General features: G+C 42.0%; 1 protein-coding gene across 1 annotated transcript in view; it reads left to right on the top strand.

Annotated features, from left to right (window-relative positions):
- The window catches only part of LY86 (lymphocyte antigen 86), a 32,719-nt gene extending 10,985 nt beyond the window's left edge, over nucleotides 1–21,734 (top strand). Inside the window, exons 2-5 of the mRNA XM_073332121.2 lie at nucleotides 9,773–9,859; nucleotides 10,681–10,809; nucleotides 17,195–17,247; nucleotides 20,228–21,734. Coding sequence (XP_073188222.1) covers nucleotides 9,773–9,859; nucleotides 10,681–10,809; nucleotides 17,195–17,247; nucleotides 20,228–20,311 — 353 coding nt within the window. The 3' untranslated portion in view covers nucleotides 20,312–21,734. The remainder of the gene's footprint in view (nucleotides 1–9,772; nucleotides 9,860–10,680; nucleotides 10,810–17,194; nucleotides 17,248–20,227) is intronic.
- Nucleotides 21,735–22,450: the final 716 nt, after the last annotated feature.

Below are 22,450 nucleotides of genomic sequence, written 5' to 3'. Positions count from 1 at the left end.
ATGTAGTGCCCACACTTAATCCAGCCCTTTTGTACGTAATTGCTACTTGCAATATTGCCAACCCCAAATGTTTGATACTCATGAGTCAGACTAAAAAAAAAATCATGACATTAGCTTGAATATCATGAGCTTTAAAAAAATTATTACATTTTTTAGGATCTTCTGGGTTTGAGACTTTCAGTTGCACATTTTCAAGCTTTTCTCTGCCACCATAATGAGGGCTAGAAACTTACTCTTTCAGAAATGATAGCTGAGATTTACACATAATCACTTATCTCCAGGAGCTGGGGCTTTAAGTAATGCAATAAATATCACACGAGTTTGCAGCACTATTGCAGTAGGGTGCACAGGTCCTTTGCAGCCCCAAAGACATGTGACATTCCTCCCACTCCACCTCTATGATGCCTACATAAGCCAAATGTTGTGGGGTTTTGGAGACAAAACCCAGCAGGAATTCTGCACTGGGTTTCAGTGTGCATCTCTGAGCTAAGTGAAACGCCAACCTGCACTTGAAGATTCAAGTTAGCAAACTCAATGTTGACCATGACTCTGAGGTCAGTGTAGACCAGGACACAGTGTGCTCAGCCTGGTGTCAGCTAATCATGATTAAACCCTTTCAGCCGCAGAGCTACCCAGGGTTTAATCACCATTAGTGGACGTGAGTTATACAATTTGTTCTGCTCTACACTGAACGCAAAGTCACCGTCAGCACTGCGTCAGCTAACTCCGTTCTTCACAACCATGTTCCAGCATGGTACAGTTTTGGAGTGAAGGCAAGTCCTAAGTGGAGGTTCATCAAATAGAGTGTACATGTGCAGAATCTGAGACTTTCATTCTGCTTCAACAGAGGCCGTCTCTGTTCGCTATGAGTGGGTTCCACTGCGTTTCAAATCTCTCTCTGCGGGTTCAGCTTAATTTATTCAAATAGACATTAAAAGGGAAGTGTTGAGGGAATGCATAAATGATGGCATCCAAAGCAGTTAATTATTCTTTATCTCCTTTGTTCACTTGGATGCTGTGAGGGTTAGTTTTGTTAAGAGCTTTGAAGGTGAAAAGTGCTGTTTAAGTGCCTAGTATTTTTACCCTCATGCTCAATTTCCAGTTCCTGCAGCACTTTACTGTCCTTGTGTGACCCTAATAAAGTCATACAATACACTCGCATTGTTTATCAGCTCCCAAAAGTGTGCTTTTGAAAGGCCGAAAGGTACCAGAATCACACTGGCGAGCTTTTCTAATGCTCTGAGATGTGCAGAGATGTGAACTCTGTCACACGAGCACCACAAAGCTCACATGATTGCTGCCTCTAATCTGCTGCACTCATTTATTATAATGACTTGGAAGCAGTGGTATTTTGGGGCAATATCAGATTACTTCAAGGTGAAATTGAACCCAGAGCAAGGTCAACAAGAGGGGGGGAAAAGATCGGCACAATTCTAGAAAAGACCATCAAAATGATTAGAACAGACCTTTTTCCACTGTGGCAGTCCAGTTTCCGCAATGCTGCAGGAGCGCTGGAGCAATTTGTATAGTGGAGGTGCTGAGAGCCATTGAACCAAACTGTAAACCCTGGATATGATGGAAACCTCTTCAAGCCAGGGGGTGCAGCAGCACCTATGCAATGCTGTGGTAGTCATACCGATGTGAGGCCTGCTCAGGAAAACAAGGCAAGAAAAATACATCTTTTTTTTAATTGTAGCAAGTGAAGTTCTTTGAAACGCCAACAACAGTACTTTGGAGATGGTCTACTCACTCTTCCAGAGTAATCCAATAGAATTCACCTACCGGCTACAAGAAATGTCAAACGAGATTAAAATCCAGCACTATGGTGCCACTGCGTGCAATGTGCCAGGCAATCTATATATAAATATGGACTGCAAGGAATATCCCGATAAACATTCAGGAAGTAGTGAAATGAGAGAAGTGCCATTGTATCTGATTTGTCAGATCAGTGAGGAGTGTTCCAACTGATGGCTGATGAATAGCAGAGAGTCAAAAGGGGTTCCAAATTCTAGCTCACAAAGAGCAGTGCGGCCCTGGTGAAAGCTGCAAACTCAATGTTGAATACAATCGAAACCTCAGTAGCATCCGTGGGTCCTATTATGTTCAAAGAAGGGGACAGAACTTCAGCTGTAGTCAATCATTCAGACCAGCTGAGGATCTAGCTGAGTATTTGTACCTGAAAGTAGTCACGTGAAAGTACTCAGAACCAGAGATAGGCTTGACCCAAAATTGCAGATCTAGACACCCCAATGCCTTGAGAAAGTTCAGATCTAGTTCCAAATGCTGGGACTCAGACCCATCTCAAGCTAAAATATAAAGACATAAAAATGCCTATTTTTCCGTTAAGCATTTACTTGCAAAAAGCTACATGTTTTTGCAAAATTTCAATAATCATTTCAAATGTTGGTAACATATCAAAGCTGAACTGGAATAGCAAACTATCTGAAACCTGAAGAAGAGTTTTTAGCTTTAATTATGGAAGAGATAACAGATTGAAGGAGTGGGTGGAGGAACGACTGGGATCTGGGAACATACAGTACTGTGCACTATGGAGTGTTGCAGGAAAGGGAATCATCGTGTATTTTATAGTCAAAATGGTAAATGTTTTTGCTTTGGGTATGTGAAAGACATAACATGTAATATTTTTTTTTCAGTCTAAATGAGTCACTTCTGAGTGAGGCAAACAAGAAAGAACAAGTATAAAGTCTCCATGAGACAAAACACATTGATTCACTCTTGGAACATTGTGCATCTGAAAATGGAAATGACAGCTGCTCCTGTAGGAGCCAGGGGATTCCTCCACATTTAAAGGGCCAGTACAGAAAAAGCAGAATGGTCTCTCCTTTCAGCTACATAGCTACACAGGCACAGTAAAATTTGCAGACATCTTTATTTAACAACAAAAAAAGCCTACTTTGGGTTCTCTAGGTTCCTTCAGCTGCACCCACTCTGCCTGCTTCTCACTGGCAGTGCAGCTCATCCTACCTTCTCCTTACTCAGGAAGAATGGTTACCAAGAGGTCCCATCTCCACTACAGAGCTATCATGTTGGATTGTAAAGTTCTAGACTGATGTACCATAGAGAGATGGTCAGAAATGTGTGTCCCCACCCCCAGTGGAAAGTTTTGACTTTTCAGCAAAAAGTCAAAAGCCATAAAATTTCTATTGGGAAATTCCACGGCAGATTCTCATGTGAGCTGTCGTTTGAGTGCCTCAGACCTCCATTCTCCTCTACAGCCAGGGTCTCTGGACAGACTACACCTTGCATGATGCACCACAGTCTTGACTCCTGGAGAACTATTGTGGGGTCTCATGGGGAGTCCCATGGCCAAAGCGCATTGTGGAAGATGTAGTCCGGCTGGAGAGCCCAGCCCATAAAGGAGAACAGGGGCATGAGGCACCTGAATTGCAACTCCCATAAGTTCAATTTTTCAACAAAAAGTCAACCTTTTCCACAAAAAGCAGACACCTTTTATGAAGAACTTCATTTTGTCAAAAACCCAGTTTTCCACTGAAAAACAGTTTTAACTAAAAAATTTTGAGCAGCCTTCGGGCCGTGATTCAGTGAGATGGTTAAAAAACAGACCCATCTCATTTAAAAGAGCAAGACCAAACTGTAGTTGTTGCAATATAATTTTGTAACCATGTCCCCCGATGAAAACTTAACTGTTGGGACTTTTAACCATTCAACCATCTGTAGCTCTTATGCAAGCTCAACATATTACAGAAAGCAGTGGCAGCTGCAACTAGAGCAATGCTGGTTGATACATTTGAGCCACTGACTCCTGATTAGTCCAAAATCTGAGCAGCTGCTTCCTACATTTTATCATCACACTTTCCATTAAATACAGAAGTGAGAGATTCACTTGCAGAAGCAAAGAGGAAACCAACCCGAGAGGGGACAGAGAAAAGTGGGGAGGAGGCCCTAGATGCTTTAGAGAAAAGAGAAGTCTAAAACCATATTTCCCACAAGAGCAAGAAATGACTCTTTTCACCTCATTGTAATGACTTTTGAAACCAAAGTTGCAAAACAAGAAGTGACAGAAAGAAAAAAGAAACCAAGCTATCAGGTCCCTCTGACTCTTGTGTAACTGTTAAACAGCTCCCTTGGCACCATCCTTTTCTAGTCCGTCACACAACTAAAGGGACTCGTTCATTGAAAGAAAAAATAAAATGCAGCTCACTGGCATGAAGCCTTGGGCAAATATCATTGCCTTTTGTCTCACTGCTTTATTTTATAGTTATTTTTAAGAACAGAAATTAAGTTTCGGGTGGTCCTTTGGAGAGCTTACATGCTTCCCTGGTCTAGGGTTGTTTGGGGTTTCTTTTACGATATTCGCCCCTCTTACGATATTCGCCCCTCTTCTCTTCATTGCCTCTTGCTTTTTCCTTTCCATTTGTGCATTTGACTTCATTGCTTACAGGTTCCCTCCACCTACCTTCAATGAAGCGGACTTCATTGCTTACAGGTTCCCTCCACGCTTTCATCCCTGCTGGCCCCACCTTCCAGTCACATGTATAGTTTAAACTTGTGGGAAGGGGAGGACCATTGTAAAGACCGCATTCAAACTGGACACAATGCACTGCTGCCACAGCAACCCAGCCTCACAGAAGACAATCTTGACTCCAGCTTGGGGCGCCATTTCAGATTTTGATGGCAGGGAGAGGGGCAACTTTAACCACAATTTCAGGGGCTACTTAGGCACCTGAAAACTCTAGGATTTTTTTTGCAGATAATAACTTTGAAATTAGCTGATTGGAGCACTGTATCTAATTCCTATATAAAAAAAAAGAATTAAATATTAGACCCACTTAGCTCTAATACTAACATGTTCTCACATCTTATGTCAAGTCACTTAAGGGCCACTGGTTAGGTTTAAAATTTTAATGTATATTCTTACTTTGTTTCTAACTCTTGATTACAACAATTGAAAGGTTTCAGAGTAACAGCCGTGTTAGTCTGTATTCGCAAAAAGAAAAGGAGTACTTGTGGCACCTTAGAGACTAACCAATTTATTTGAGCGTAAGCTTTCGTGAGCTACAGCTCACTTCATCGGATGCATACTGTGGAAAATACAGAAGACGTTTGTTTTTATACACACAAACTATGAAAAAAATGGGTGTTTATCGCTACAAAAGGTTTTCTCTCCCCCCCACCACCACCCTACTCTCCTGCTGGTAATAAGCTATAATTTCAGAAAGGGGAACTACACAAAAATGAGGAGGTTAGTTAAACAGAAATTAAAAGGTACAACACCAAAAGTGAAATCCCTGCAAGCTGCATGGAAACTTTTTAAAGACACCATAATAGAGGCTCAACTTAAATGTATACCCCAAATTAAAAAACATAGTAAGAGAACCAAAAAAGTGCCACCATGGCTAAACAACAGAGGCAAAGAAGCTGTGAGAGGCAAAACAGTCATCCTTTAAAAAGTGGAAGTTAAATCCCAGTGAGGAAAATAGAAAGGAGCATAAACTCTGGCAAATGAAGTGTAAAAATATAATTAGGAAGCCTGACTTCAGTACTGGCAAACTGGTTATTACTTAAGTAAAGAACAAAATTGTCAGACACATAGATGAACATAATTTGTTGGGGAAGAGTCAACATGGTTTTTGTAAAGGGAAATCATGCCTCACCAATCTACTAGAATTCTTTGAGGGGGTAAACAATCATGTGGACAAGGGTGATCCAATGGATATAGTGTACTTAGATTTTCAGAAAGCCTTACACAAGGTCCCTCACCAAAGGCTCTTAAGCAAAGTAAGCTGTCATGGGATAAAAGGGAAGGTCCTCTCATGGATTGGTAACTAGTTAAAAGATAGGAAACGAAGGGTAGGAATAAATGGTCAGATTTCAGAATGGAGAGTGGTAAATAGTGGCATCCCCCAGGGGTCTGTACTGGGCCAAAGCCTATTCAATATATTCATAAAGATCTGGAAAAAGGGGTAAACAGTGAGGTGGCAAAATTTGCAGATGATATAAAATTGCTCAAGATAGTTAAGTCCCAGGCAGACTGCAAAGAGCTCAAAGGGATCTCTCAAAACTGGGTGTCTAGGCAACAAAATGGCAGATGAAATTCAATGTTGATAAATGCAAAGTAATGCACATTGGAAAACATAATCCCAACTATACATATAAAATGATGAGGTCTAAATTAGCTGTTACCACTCAAGAGAGATTTCAAAGAGAGTTGTTGGAGTCACTGCGGATAGTTCTCTGAAAACATTCACTCAATGTGTAGCAGCAGTCAAAAAAGCCAACAGAATTTTGGGAATCATTAGGAAAAAGGGATAGATAATAAGACAGAAAATATCGCATTGCCTCTGTATAACTCCAGGGTACGCCCACATCTTGAATACTACATGCAGATGTGGTCGCCCATCTCAAAAAAGATATATTGGAATTGGAAAAGGTTCAGAAAAGGGCTGTTTTGTCTAACCAAAAATGGTTAGATGTATGGAACAGCTGCCATATGAGGAGAGATTAATAAAATTGGGATTTTTCAGCTTGGAAAAGAAATGACTAAGAGGGGATATGATAGAGGTCTACAAAATCATGACTAGGGTGGAGAAAGCAAATCAGGAAGTGTTACTTACTCCTTCTCATAACACAAGAACTAGGGGTCACCAAATGAAATTAATAGGCAGCAGGTTTAAAAAAAACAAAAGGAAGTATTTCTTCACACAACGCACACTCAACCTGTGGAACTCCTTGCCAGAGGATGTTGTTAAAGCCAAGAGTATAACAGGGTTCAAAAAAGAACTAGATAAGTTCATGGAGGATAGGTCCACCAATGGCTATTTGCCAGGATGGACAGGGATGGTGTCCATAGCCTCTGTTTGCCAGAAGTTGGGAATGGGCTACAGGGGATGTATCACTTGACGATTACCTGTTCTGTTCATTCCCTCTGGGGCACCTGGCATTAGCCACTGTCAGAAGACAGGATACTGGACTAGATGGATCTTTGGTCTGACCCAGTAGGGCCATTCTTGTGTTCTGAAATCATCACATATCCACTTGACTCCAGGAGCTGGGGCTTTAAGGAAAACAATTATCATGAGACTCATGATAAAATCATGAGAGTTGGCAATACTGCTTTAGCTTCTATTTAAAGGCTAGTTACTTTCCAAAAGGCTCTTAAACACAACATTACAATGATTGAGTTGCAGTTCTCACAAGAGAATATTTAAAACCAAGCAACAAGAAAATTCCATATTTTAAAGTTGAGAAAAACATTGAGACTTCTACGGTATATCAGGGCCACTGCAGGCAGGAAAGGAAAATAAACAGGCACAGGAGCTCTGGGCAGCTCTTCCTCTTGAGAGAAAGTTGGAGGGTCAATTCTTCTACTCCTTAATCCAGTAAAACTTCTATTGCCATCAGTGCCTCTCCTCCTAGATATTAACATGTGCTTAATAACTATGTATTTCATACTTAAATATCTCAGCCATCTTATCCAGGGCTACACATTGGCTCAGGGACTACATTTTCTGGTATATTCTGAACAGTGCTAAGCACACAGATGGTGCCCAGTGAATAATACAAATCATGATAATAATCGTCAACTTTATGGACTCTGCGGATGCAATTTTTATTCTTTGTTCTGGAATTGGCCTGGATACAGCTGAAACCCTAAGAATTTGAGGCATAAACACATCTGATGCTTTTATGACACTTTCTGATTCCTTCCTTTTCTCGAACTTAGAACAAAAAAATGACAAAACAAAATGGTTTTCAGTTAAAATGCACAGCAGGCATTGCCACCTCTTGGGAGTTAAGCGATCTCCTCTCTTCTGACTCTCATTCTCCATCCTTCCTGACCTCTGTGCTGCTTTTCATGCTGTCAACCATGGCATCCATCCTAACCTCCTGGGACCATTTCCTGGAGTCTCAGAGAACTGGCCGCCTTGGTTTGGCTCCCATCTATCAGAGTCCTCTTTTTTTTTGCAGCATGCAGCAGAGAGATAGGCTGGTCTGTTGGATAAGGAGTTAGCCCTGAAAGACCTGGGTTCTACTCCCCCCCATGGACTTCCTGCATGATCTCAGGCCAGTGTGTTAAGGACAGAGTTTCAAAACCTTTTAGGCACCCAAAGATGCAGCTAGGCATCTAGTGGGGTTTACAAAGTACCTAACCTTCTAGGCACTTTTGAAAATCCCACTAGGTGCCTAAATACCTTTGAAAATCTGGCCTTTAGAATGAGTGTGCCTCAGTGCCCCTGCTCTACCTCACCAAGGGGCTGAGGAGAAATAGGTTAGACCTTGTGAGGCGCTCAGATACTATGGTGATGGGGCCACACAAGTACCACAGGGGAGTGGGAACTTCTCTATACCACTGCTAGCCCTTCCCTGGGTTTTGGCTCCTTCGTTTCATGTATGTCCCCAAATCTCCACCTTTTCTGAATGTAACCTTGGCCCAGAGGGCTTGGCTGTATTATTTCTGAGTCCCCTGTGTTATCTCTAAAACAACCTCCTCCCTCCCACCCACCCACTTCCCCAGGGATTCCTGTTTTACAGGAGCAGAGTGTCCTGTGGCACCTTATAGACTAACAGACGTATTGGAGCATAAGCTTTCATGGGAGAATACCACTTCGATGGATGCATGTAGACTTCCAGATCCTTAACTTAATCACCAGCCCTTTCTTGTCTTAATCGCCCTCCCTCTGTAAACAAAATACTGACTCCCTGCCCCAGGGGCACATTTCCTCTGCAGAACTTACATTTCACACCAATGCTTTGCTGTAGCTTCACCTGGGAGCTCGCACACCTCCTGTATGAAACTCAGGAGGCGCTCCCGCCCCACTTTGCCCCCCGAAATGGCTCCCCACTAGAATTGCAAATATGTGAAACTGTCCCTATCCCACCATTTCCAGATCAATAAAATGTCACATGCAAAGCCCGGGCTAAGATTTTCAAAAAATAGGAGCCTAAAGTTAGGCTCCTATGTTCTTAGCTAGGCACTAAGTGACCTGATTTTCATTCACCAGGCAACTTCCCCTGAAGTCAACCATGGTTTCTAAAATGTTCTGAACAGGTTTGTTTTGGTCTGTGCCAGGGGTTCTCAAACTTCATTGCACTGTGACCCCCTTCTGACAACAAAAATTATGACACAACCCCAGGAGGGGGGACCGAAGCCTGAACCTGCCCGAGTCCCACTGCCCTGGGTGTGGGGGGCCAAAGCCAAAGGGATTCAGCCCCAGGCACAGGGCCTGTAACCTGAGCCCTGCCACCAAGGCTGAAGCCCTAGGGCTTCCGCCCCGGGTGGTGTAGGTTTGGCCCCAGCAAGTCTAATGCCAGTCTAATGGTGATCTCATTAAAAAGAAGTCACGACCCACTTTGGGGTCCTGACTCACAGTTTGGGAACCGGTGATCTACGCTTGCAGTTAAACCAGGTTCAGCACTGGCTCAGCTGCAATTGTTGTCGACACCCAGCATCAGAAATGGATATGCTGACAAAGCCTTAAAGTATTAAATAATTTAAGGACTGGCCAGGTCCTAATGGCTAGAAAAGAGGAAGGTGGGGGGGGAAAGGATTCCGGCTGAAAGCAAACGTAGTTGAGATTAGTGTGATGTCAGTGAAACAGGCACAGAGCAGTCTAATCCTTTTGCCACACGATGTCGGAGTTTGGGGATTATGTTTGGGAGAATTTCAAAGAAAATATGTATGACTTGATTTTCATAAGGATTCTATTCTTTTATCATTATTTTTTATGAAGTAGAGTTCCCATGCATTGGAAATAAAAGTAAAAATCAATTGCCTGTTACCTTTTGACAGATCCCGTGCAAGATTTTGCTCTTAGCATCGATGGTTGTTCCAAAATCTTAACGAATACTTTTGACATCAGAGCTGCAATGATCTTAAGTAAGTAAAGTGCTGTTTTTGAGTGTTACAAATAAGATACTTCACTGGGCATGTGTCGGTGTTAAAGAGGGTCTGATGAATAATAATCAAGTGCTTTTGATAAAACAGAGAGGGTTTATTGCTCTTATGCGAGGGTCCAGGGGCTCAGACACAGATTGGGCCTCAGGAGGCATAGATTCTCTTCTCAGCTGTGTCTCTGACCTGCTGTGTGACCTTGAGCAAGTCACTTCACTCTGCCCCCACCCCCATCCCCGTGCCTTTGTTTCCCCTCCCTCCCTCTGTCAGCCTGTTCACTTGTAAACTTGTTTGGGCAGGGGGTTGTCCTTTGGGTATTGTCTTCACTCCTCCGGAGTTAGCCTAGATAGAGAGTGAGAGCGACCACACTGTGAAATAACACTTGAGCTGCTGTGGCTCACTGGTGTGCAGCACTAAGACTTCTGGGGGCAGGTCTGTTTTCGGGGATCACAAGCGAGACAAATTTGAGGGTTATATTACAATCATTGCACATGCTTGTTCACAACCCCCGACTGCAAGGTTTGAATCCAGTAGCCTCAAAAGGAAGCTACTCTTCATTCAGTACATGTCTTGTTATCTACCACCAGGGACATTACAGGGCAGTTTCTGTATTGCATAGTGTTCTATGGATTCAGGAACCCTCAGTGGAGTTGGGGCCTAAATAAGAAAAGAATAGGATCTTTTTAAAACAAATAATAAACTAATTATTTAATTCATTTAATTAATACATTAATTATAAAGTAAATAATAATAGCTCAATTTCCAAACAGTTCTCTCCCTGAACTCTTCTTCTGTTTTCTGCGTAGGACGCAACATCAAGGAACTGTCTCTGAACGTTAATCTCATCATAAATGGGAAGAGTATCCTAGCCTACTCACAGAAACTTTGTGAGCCGAATGACCGCAGGTTTATTTTCTGTGGAAAGAGAAAAGGAGGTAATTTTACCTAGCACACTAAACACTTGATGGGTGCTGAACACTGCAAGCGGGACACACCTGCTGTGCGGCTGAATGTACTAACTTCCTAACATTCTGTGGACTTCAACAGAATGTTAGTGGATGACAGCAACACAGTAGGGGAGCGTCATTTTACTTTTAAAGTCTTCTTTTTGCATAACGGGCTCACTAGCTTGTGTTTTAATGGCACAGAGGTCTGAGTGCTATATACATCAGAGTTCAAGGGAAATTTAGAAGGATAATCTATAACTCAACATATAATGTAAATAAGTAGCATGGGCCTACACCCCTTATGTTCAGTAGCAGTCTTATTTCAACAAGACTGTTTGCATGTCTGAGGACTATTGCAGGATTGTCTCCTATTTTTGTAAAAGCAAGGGCTGAGCTAAAGAACAAGATTACTTGAGAAATGTCTCCTATCTAAAAAGTTGTGTTTCCTGTTCACTGATCCATAATCCTTTCATAGAAGTTGCGCATAAGTAAGGATTAAAGACTGCAGCATTTGGACCATGATACATTTTGGTACTATCTAAGGTGTTTGGTTTTATTTAAGGATCTCTGATAATAATAAATCCTTACTCTTCCTGATTCCATGCTCATCTCTTTGGGCTGATTTGAAAAGAAAGGTGGGTGGAGGGCAATTTCCCAGGGAGTTAAGAGAATGGCAGTTTAGTAAGTTAGCTTTGAAAGCTATTTTTCCCCAGTCACCTGCATCTCCATCAGCACTATGATAATTCATTTTCCTGTAGGGCTGTGGGTTTGGTGACCATGCACTGTACTGTTGACAAGATGGCCTCAGGGGAATTGCTAAGACATTTCACACAGTACAGAGATATCAAAAAGAATAGCAGAGAAATACTGCACAAGCAACCAATTATGTAAATTCTGCAAGCCAGACAGACAGAAAAATTAAATTCAGAAGCTTTCTCAATAGTGTATTGAATTAAAGAAAAAATAAGATACCCACAGCCCTACTGGAAGACTGTCTTATTCTGACGAAGTGCTCAATAACACCCTGTAGAAAACACATTAAGGAAACCTAGAGTCGATCCTGAGCCCAGCACAAGCTGCTGTTTACACATTAAGCCACATAGCCAAACCCTTCTGGGGTTCGCAGCAGGTCCTTAATCTTAACCTGGCAGGGAGATTGTTTTCACTAATTGAAGTACATCAGGATATAAAACAACACTTGATTGTTTAAATAATGCCATGTATCTTCATTTAGAAGCTGCCCTCAATTAATAACAGAACCTTATCACACAGTTGTTAATAGAAGCCATGTTGTTCCCATGCAATCCACAGAGGGAAGCGGTTAAGTTTGCTAGATGATGGGGCTCCAAAATGGATAGTCAGTGTATGTTTTTACATTGTATTGTAATGCAGTTTGATCTCCAGCCCCACATAGAGCAGCTCAGCACAGCCACATTTGAAGGCTGTATCTACACTAGCACTTTTGTCAGTATAACTTATGTCACTCAGGAGTGTGAGAAAACAACCCTCTGAGTGACATAAATTACACCAACAAAAGCACCGGTGTGGACAGTGCCATGTCAGCGGGAGATGCTCTCTTGCCAACATATCTACCACTGCTCGTTGACGGTGATTTAATTATGTTAACAGGAAAGCGCTCTCCCACTGGCATAGAGCAGCTACACAGAAGACCTTACAGCGGCGCAGTGGTACAGCCGTACCACTGCAAGGTCTCTAGTGTAGACGTAGCCCAGCTGTTTGCATTTTTGTTAAACTTGACCATTGCCTTGTGTAGAGAGGGCCATAATTTGAGCTGTCAAATATGAGGTAAAGGAAGTGTGAAGATGGCAGAGTGCTCTTTTTAGAGCTGAATTTTGTCAATTAGAGCCCCATCTTCATTACACATTGAGTAACATTTGTAAAGCAAATTTTATTTGACCTCGGTTTAAATATAGTTGCTAGCTGGTTTTGATTGGCCACTTTAGTGAGAACAAAGACTGTAAAGCTTTCTCCTACCGCCCTCCTAAAAAAGCCACAGGCTTTAGAGTTTGTTCTGTTTATAGATCTTGTGGCTCTTTTTTGAGAGCACCAGGAATATCTGGTGCTGAGAGAGAGGAGGGTGTAGTGGAAAGGAATTGAGGAGGCGTCAAAGGTGGCAAATAGAGAACATTTTCCTTCCTCTGTTATCTTTTACTTCTATATCAGTGACTCATGATTGGAACGGTCTTGTCAGAACAAACATAGATGGATGTTTTACCAACATCTTCGTTTCAATTATAGTATTTGTTACCTATCTTTTTACTTTTATTTAAACAACTTGTATAATGGTCATAACCGGACTAGCAAAGCTGACGAGGTCTCTCAAACATGATTCTGAACAACTTATGTCTGTTTCTTTGAGATCTAAACCCATTACACTCTCTTCTGTTCCGCAGAAGGCAAAGAAGTGAACTTTAGTAGTGAAAAAAATCGTTGCTAAAGTCTTTGTGGTATTAAGTTTAGAGATGAGCTTCCTCCCTCTAGGGAGGAATTTTTCTGATCTTCGTTCATATCCCACACAAGAAAATAGTTACATAAGAGTTAGGGTTGCTCAAGTGTACTTCCCATTTACACAGTCACAAAAACCAGAAAAACCACCCATTATGGTAACATTAGGATCAACATCCAGCACAACTCAGAGACCTTACCCAATTAATGCCCAAACACTCTCACAGACTTTGCGGCTGCACAAACTCACTTTTTCAGATCCAACACAGGACGCTCAAAGCACACACCCAATTTCTTGCAATCATACTCAACCAAAAAAACCTTCACTCGGACCTTAGTTACAAATTAACATACACATGTAATGGCTTGTGTGTATACTGTGTTACACTTGCAGAGTATTAGATGTGAAGTTAGGTATTTCTTTTGAGTGCAATTGTGAGGAAATGGACATGTATTCTCAGCAAGAAGCTAAACCACAGAGCTGGGTTCTGGTCTGATCTGCCACATGACCTTGAGCAAGAAACTCATCCTCTCAACTCACTTTACGGTTGGGAGAAACTGAGGTGAATGATACTCACTCAGCTCCAATATTTATAGATGAGCACTGTTCAGATCAGTTCTGAACCAACAGAATTCATGGCAGTTGTGCCATCGAGTTGAATGGATGTAGGATCCAGCCCTAGATGAGCTAAGTATTACTGTATTATTACTCACACAGAAAAAAAATAAAAATTCTATAAAGGTTAAAAGCCCAGAAAAGGAAGAGGTGGGTGCAGATGTACTGGGGCCTTTGAACATTCTTACACTTGTTATACTGTATAAAGATTTTTAACCTAAGAAAGAGTTGAGAAAGAGGAGTCAGAATTTCATTATAGGTGTTTTGTCAGAAATGAGAGGCAGCTTCACAAGAACAAGTAACTTGAAGTAATTTACAGGAAATTCTTACTCGCTTCACTTCCTTCTGTAAATTGCTAGAGACCTGTTGGTGGCAGGGAGAAGGAATACATTACTTTTGTTAGGAAGTAAGAGTGAAAAGAACCCACAAAATAGAAAAGAAAGCCTGAAGTCAGCAATACCTAGAGACCTTTTTATGATGTTCTGCAGAAAACCTCTTCAGTCATGTTAGCCCTTAAGAGAAGGGTTGAGCATGGAAGATAATGTCCCAAGAACACTGGCTGTTTTGCACTAACAGATGCTGTGACTTATTAGTATCTTGTACATATGAAGATGGAGGAATTTTTTGACTGGAAAGTTTGCCATAATTTATAAATTGATCCCGTAAATAATATCAGTCTTTCACACTATATAACCTATGTGAACTCAGACAGGAAAGTTCCAAAGAGGCAATACTTTGCATTCAATGCACAAAGCTAAGTGTTTGTCTTAGTTATAATTACTGCAACTAATTCATCTCATTTGCCCCCCACTGATAGGTAAATGCAAGGGTTTAGGAAGATGCACTGTATCAAGAATACTATGTTAAACTGGAATCCCAAAAGCAAGACATGCATTCAGTTGGATTCAGCCTCGGGAGACACTGTTTTCTGCTGTAGCCCCAGCTCTGTAAAGTCCACGGAGAGGCAATCACAGTGGTTTCAGGGGCCTGGTTTAAACAACAGCCATGAAAGTGGGAGGTCCTGGTCAGCTAGAGGTTTGGTCGTAAAACCCAGTAGACCTATTGATTCAGAACATCTCCTGGGAGCCTCCAGTAGCTGAAGAATAAAGCTGCTCTTTTCCCCCGCAGTAGAGGCCCACTTACTGGTGCAGGGGAGAAGAGTCCATTTCCCCATCTGTGTAATAGAGCTGATATTCATCCAGGTCGCAAAGGAATAGAACTCGGGGGTGCACAGCTCCTAGCCCCCTACTAAATTACAGATCAGCTCCACCAGACACCCCAAAGAATAGTACTGGTAGTGGTGGTTTCTGCTCAGCACATAGTAGTCCTAAGAATAGCTCCTGCTGCTATCACCTCAAGCAAGGGTGTGGCCATAACGCATGGGCAGGACCTCAGGGTCTCCTAATGAGGGAAGTACATCTACAGCCCAGGATTGCCTTAATCTAGCCCTGGCAGGATGGTCAAAGTTTACTTTATGGTGTAATAGAAAAATTAGCATCTACCTTCACCAGGGAGATACTAGCAGCCACACACATTCAGAAGCATGTGTGTTGTCTGATTTTGTCTAATTCAGTTTCAAACATAGGTTTTGCAAAGCTAGGACACCGCCATTTCACTTTCAATCCCTTGCCAGTTCTGAAATACTCCAGGGCTGACTCCATTGACTCATGTGATTTGTGAAGAGTCTCCATCTCCAACTGGTAGGGAAGGTTTCAGAGCCCATACTTCCTCCACTTTTGTCCTCTGCTGCTATCCAGGACTTGTTGGGCAGTTTGATCCTGGTTCCGAGCTGCCTGTCCTACTTGCTGCATTTTCCTTCTCAAACACGGCCCACTGCAGGAGATTCTACAGAAAGGGGTTGCTTTCTGCATTGCACTGTCCACACCAGCACTTTACAAATAGGACAGCTCCCATCTACACCTCTGCTTCTGCAACTGCTTAAACCCCTGCACAAACTTTATTCACACCGAGTCCCAGCGTAATCACTGCCCAGCTGAGTAAAGTTGTGCAGGTGCTTCAATGTCTGCAGAATCCAGGCCTATAACTCCTTTCTAGGGTCTAGCAAAATGAAACAGAACAGGGTTTTGCTGTATTTTTAAAATTTTGAGTCATTACTCGATGCAGGAGAGAAGCCTCAGACTCTATGGCTCCTGCTTCATGCACAGAAGTGAGCAACCATGGCAACAGCTCTTTGAAAAGGAAAACGCTTCCCATGGCACAGGTGAAGCAGCTGGAGAGTCCAGGCCATGAGCCAGCTGTAGTCTAGTGAATTGGATTTAGGGTCAGCAGCCAAAATATCCTGAATTCTAATCCTAGTGTTGATGTCAACATTTTGGGCCCCTTAGGCAAGTCACTTGCTCTCTCTGCCTTAATTTCCTCTTTTAGTAAAGTGGGAGATAATATATAGGAATCTTGCAGCTGTGCATGAGGATCAGTTATTGCTTGTGCCATACTTTAAAAATGTGAAGTATAAGGTAGTAGTAAGAGAGACCAGGCTCAGACAGCAGTCAGGGAGCTGTAGAGATCAGTTACAGGAGAAAGGATCCAGGCAGAGAGAAGACAGAAAAATTCACACAAAAGGATAAAATATTACTTCCCCCTCACTGTCAAAGCAGAAGTGGCAGTAAATTTCACAGCTCATCTACGGGATAGGGCTCAGACATGCAGCTGCAGAGGACAATGAAGTGAGCAGACCCTGTATATCTGTAAATCTGGCCCAATCAGAATGGCTCACGCATAGTGTCCACTAGTGCTGAAATCACCCTCCTTTCATGAAGCTCTCAATAACAAGCAGTGAAAAGGGAGTGAGTGTGCCTAGTGGTTAGAGGGCTGGAGACTGGAAGATGGGTTTCTATACCTGGCACTGACACCAACCTGATACCTTTGGCAAGTCGCTGAACCTCTGTGTATCTGTTTACTCACTTGTGAAATGTGTACTTCCACTACACTAGTATACTGTTCAGTAAACACTCAGAAGTCAGGTATCTCCGGATGAAATGTGCTTATTAACTGCATGAGCACTCAGTGACTGCTTCACCTTAGGCTCTCAGAAACTGCTGTTCACACAGGTCTTACCTCAGAGGCTTACGACATTCATCAGCATAGTCTCTCCTACACTAGGAAGATGGTCCATACCTGTACACTTCTCTCAGAGAGCTAGTGTCCCTAAAGATTTTTAAGTCCTAGAGCACTTGTCACTGACGGTTTCAAAGTATTGCTATAAAATAGGGCATACTATAAGCTGCTTGTTTTCTTTGTGCATTGCACAATCATCATCCATTTGTTTTTCAGAGCATATCTACTATGAAGGGCCTGTCACGTTGGGAATCCATGAAATCCCTCAAGTAAGTTCCCTGCGGTTATGTCCTGAAATTTAAGTTACCTGACTAAGAGCAAAAATCGCAATAATAATGGGTGATTTCGACTATCCCCATATCGACTGGGTAAATGTCACCTCAGGGCATGATGCAGAGATAAAATTTCTAGACAGCAAAAGTGACTGTTTCTTGGAGCAGCTAGTCCTGGAACCCACAAGGGGGGCAGCAATTCTTGATTAAGTCCTAACTGGAGCCCAGAATCTGGGCCAAGAGGTGACTATGTCTGAACCAATCAGTAATAGTGACCATAATGCACTTAAATGTAACTTTTTCATAAAGGAGATAAAAGCCCCCCAAAACCTACCATGGTAACATTTAACTTTGAAAAGGTGAACTACACAAAAGTGAGGATGCTTGTTAGATGGAAATTAAAAGGAGCTATCACAAGGGTTAAATGCCTGCAAGTATACGGGGTACTATTTAAAAACACCGTAATAGAGGCTCAGACTAAATGTTTACCCCCAACCAGAAAAGACAATAAGAGGACTAAAAGAATGCCACCATGGCTGAAAATCAGAGTAGAAAGACATCTTGGAGTCACTGTGGATAGCTCTCTGAAAACTTCAGCTCCGTGAATAGCAGCAGTCAAAAAGGCTAACAGAATGTTAGCAACCATTAGGAAAGGGATAGAAAATAAGACAGAAAATATCACAATGCCACTCTATAAATTCAGGTGCTGCCACATCTTGCAATGCTGTGTCCAGTTCTGGTCACCCAATCTCAAAAAGAATATAGTGGAACTGAAAAATGTTCAGAGAAGGGCAACAGAGATGATCAAGGATATGGAATGGCTTCCATACGTGGAAAGACTAAAAAGATTAGGGTTGTTCATCTTAGAAGAGCAACGACTAAAGGGGGATATGGTAGAGGTCTCTTAAATTGTGAATGGTGTGGAAAAAGTGAATAGAGAAGTGTTATTTACCCTTTCTCACAATACACAAATGTGGCATCATCAGATGAAATTAACAATCAGCAGCTTTAATACAAACAAGAGGAAGTACTTTTTCATACAATGCACAATTAACTGGTTGAGGTCATTGCCATGAGATGTTGTGATGGCCAAAAATGTAACTGGGTTCAAAAAAGAATTAGGTCAATTCATGGAGGATAGGTCCATCAATGGCTATTAGCCAAGATGATCAGGCATGCAACCCCATGTTTGGAGCAACCCTAAACCTCTGACTGCCAGAAGCCAGGAAGGAAAGACTCAACTGCCCTGTTCTGTACACGTCACCTGAAGCTCTGGTACAGGTCACTCTTGGAAACAGGATACAGTGACAGATGGACCACTGGTCTGACTCAGTATGACAAGTCTTATGTCCTTAAGAACCACCACATGGTCCTACCAGAATGTCCCTAGTACAGCAACATATTCATTCTTCTAGTAACTGGAGGCTGGGGACATTCAGCACTGTAAGTTTCCCCCATGATTGTAGTTTGTCTCTCTAGTACACTGCCCTGCCCTGCCCTGACTCTTGCATTGGTAGCAAGGGAAGCAGCGCCTCCTGGTGATTCCTAAGAGGAAGGTCACCTCTGCAAGGGCCCATTAGCACCACTGGAGCAATTCTTTCTATACCAGTAGTTGCTGCAAGGATCTTAAACTTGCTGAAGACTTAAGATGAGAGTCGAGGGTAGTGGGGAAGGGGAAGAAATGGAGAAAGGAAGAAATGGAGAGGAGGTGAAAGGAGTTTGGAGTAGAAGACAACCTCTCTCTCCTCTCTTTTCCTTCCCATCAGTCCCTCCCTTCTACTCTCATTGGCCTATTTTACCCCCTCCCCTTCCCTGCTCATCTATTATGTCTTTGGAAGTAGCATACTCCATACTGAACCAATCTCCTGCTTGAATTTCAACAGACAGTCTCACAGTGCCAGAAACGCTGAAAGCCTCCTAGCCTCTGTTTACCTGCCCAGGCACAACTAAGCGCTGTGCTCGGCCAGGCAAAGACACCGACCATTTGCCAAAGAGTTGAAGAAGCCAGTGGAAGGGGGCAGAGGGGTCTAGATCAAAGTAGCCATTGGTTAAGAACTTACAGGTGGAGAGAATCATGGCCACCAAAACTAAAGTGTACAATCCCATTAAGCAGTCAAGGACCTATTACTGCTTCATTCTGCAGAGAAGACCAAATGTGGCTCAATAATCCAGAATTAAAACAAATTTTTGTGTTAAATCCTCCTCTCAATCTCTTAAGTGAGCTTAGCCACCTGACTTTCCCAATACTTCTCTGGTTGGTAGGAGGAGAGAGATATTTTGACCTATGAAATTAGGATGTCCCCTAAGCCCAGGTCTACACATTTGGACCGTGCATAGTTTCTCTTCTACATTGGGCAGACTGCTGATGTGAAATTGTCCCCAGAAGGAAGCGTTATTGTTACTACCTCTTTTGTTGAAACTAAAATACAGCAAGTTCTGTCTGTGTCATGTGTTTCTACAGATGATACTTTTTTTTAAAATACCCAATTAATATGTTAACATCTGTAAAAATTCATCTGAAGTTATAATAGTGCAATATTTGAACAATAAGATTAGCGTGGGATGAATCCCAGTCAAAAGAACATTTCTCCCACTCTGATTACACAGCAGCTGCAAAGTAAAGAGAAAGCCTTAATAACAAAAGCCCAGGTGCAATTGTTTCAGAAAGAGCAAGAAAAGCTACATGGACCTGAAAGGAATTTTTAAATATCAAAGAGTTTTGTTTCCCTGTGGAAGCATTTACCACCATGTTTTAATTTTGAATTTGCTGCGCTACCAACATTTGACATCTACGAAGAGAGACATTTGGCAAGAAAAATGAGCCACACCTTTTACCACCATTGAAATATATTTGGACTGAAAGAGCTTTCAGGACGGGCATAACTATTTTAACGAAAAAGGGGACTCTCTCCTATGAAGAGAGGCAGTTCTGTACTATTTGTGTGCTAATCTAATGTTTTGCTTTTGTTTCACACAGGGAGAGTACAAAGTTTCAGTGAAGCTGTATAATGGAGACCATCTCACTGTTGCTTGTGCTGATTTTACCATAAAAAATAAATAATTTTTCCCCATATAAAGCAAAGAAGCGATCAGAAAGAGTTCATTTAAAGTGGTAGGTCACCAAAATAGTGCAAGCTTTGTAGCTAAGAAAGCTAGTTATATTCTACAGTGATATTGAAGAAAATAATTCCACTCAGAGGTTCGGGTGCTATTCTTGTTTATAATCCACTGCTTTTAGGAAGTCACTAGAACCCCAAGAGGTAATTTATCCTATGACATTCACTGTATTCCATTTGCTTTTGTTTCTATAATATATGGCTGCTTTAAAATAGCAAGAGTTTTAAACTCTCAAAAGACTTCCAGTCCACTAACTACAGAACTGAATGAGACAGGCATTGCTCAGTGAGCTATCTAGCAGGAGGAGATCAGAGCTTGGTGCTTGAACTCTGCCCTCCTTTTTTCCTGGGCTATTGGAGGCAGGAGGGGACAAGGGCATGCCTGCTAGAGCTATGGCTTTTGTGACTGACACTCAGCAGGGAGTCCCAACCACAGAACCCTTTCCTACCTGAACTTGGTGCAACGAATGTCTGTCTCATTTTACATCCTCAGAATCCAATGATAGACTTAGATTGTCCCAGATTTCAATTTTGCTCAGTCTCACATGATATGGGATTTGGAACAGCCTTAGTTTAACTAAATGAGAGGCAGGCCAACATTATACCAGAGGAGAGGAGTTGCAGTTGCTGCATTAGGAGAGGAGGGCACAAGCACTGCCCAGGTCTTACTCTTATAAATTGACACCTTGGGAACCACTATATTGCACTCAGTTTCTGGTGGGGAGGAGGGAATGCCTTACATTATCCCTTCCAAATTCAGTACTTACCTAGCACAGCGCCATTTTTTTTTTTAAATTAAGCTTCCAGTATCTTACATTGGCTATTACAATATCAAGGTCAGAAAGGCACCCACCCCACAGTTAAACTCTCAACATGCATTCAGTATTACACACTTATCATTTGCAATCAATACAATATGAATGTTACAAAAAGCTGCAGATGCCAGCTGATTTATTAACGGTGAAGAAAACCAAATTATTTATGTTCAGGAAGACATAAGGATAGTAGGGGAAAGGCCTACATGATGTGGAGGCCTCTTCAGATATCCTGATTGCAGCATTCATCCACATACTTTTATAGAAGTTACAGCATAACCTCACTGTAGCCCTGTAGTCCTCAATGGGGATAGAACATCCCCAGCACTTTCTGTGTAGACTCTTTTTAATAAACCCATGAAAAAGAGACCAAAGAATGTAGAAGTATTACACCTGCTATTTGAGCAATCCTTGTGTCATATCTGCTCTCTGGAGTAACAGCACTCCACTCTTTGATTTTTTGGATCAGCTTTTTTGTTTTTTATGTCCTTTTTAATGGCTTGTGAACCATCCTGCTTATATGCGATTATGTCCATCTGCTTCTCAATAAAGTCATATGAAAAAAAAGAGTCCTTTATGTTCTTTTTTCTGTTTAGGTATTTTGCCCCTGAGGTCCACCCAAAAGGTAAAGCAAGCAACTCATCAAAAAAGTTACAATTTCTTGCTTGAAACTTGAATATCCTCTCCTCCCTGGCTTTAACAATGCAGAGAAATATCAGGATAAGAGAGACAAGCCATCTTCAGTACTCTCAGGAAGGACCATTCCCCAACTGTTGCCCCCAGATCTCGTCAGAAGAATACATCTCTGAACAAACAGTGCCCCCGATAAATAACCATTGTGTTCTGAGATGGTCCTCCATTTCCCATCCATGCAGTGGACCTGTTAAACTCAGTTTCACCAACTGTGTTCAAGTCTTCAGGGACTTGATCTACACTATGAAGTTTTACCATGACTGAATATGGTTGTAAATAACCATGTTAACTGACAGTGCTCAACACAAATTAGCGGGCAAAGTGTAAACTCGGACACAACATTCAACATACTGACAGCTAATTGTGATTAAACCTTGCTCTGATCCAGGTTTAAACATAATTAGCTGATGCTATGTTGAACACAGTTTATCCTAGTTGCCTGCTAAACAGTACTCAGCATCATGTTAGTTAACTTAATGAGTCACAACTGCGTTCAGCGACAGTAAAGCTATAAAGGGTAGACCTCTGAGGAAGTATGGGATATCAGCCCACATACAAACAGTTAGACAGCATGGT

This window comes from Lepidochelys kempii, chromosome 2 (genome assembly GCF_965140285.1).
Source record: "Lepidochelys kempii isolate rLepKem1 chromosome 2, rLepKem1.hap1, whole genome shotgun sequence".
In the NCBI taxonomy this organism is placed as follows: Eukaryota; Metazoa; Chordata; order Testudines; family Cheloniidae; genus Lepidochelys; species Lepidochelys kempii.
This window is presented reverse-complemented; position numbering and strand designations above follow the sequence as displayed.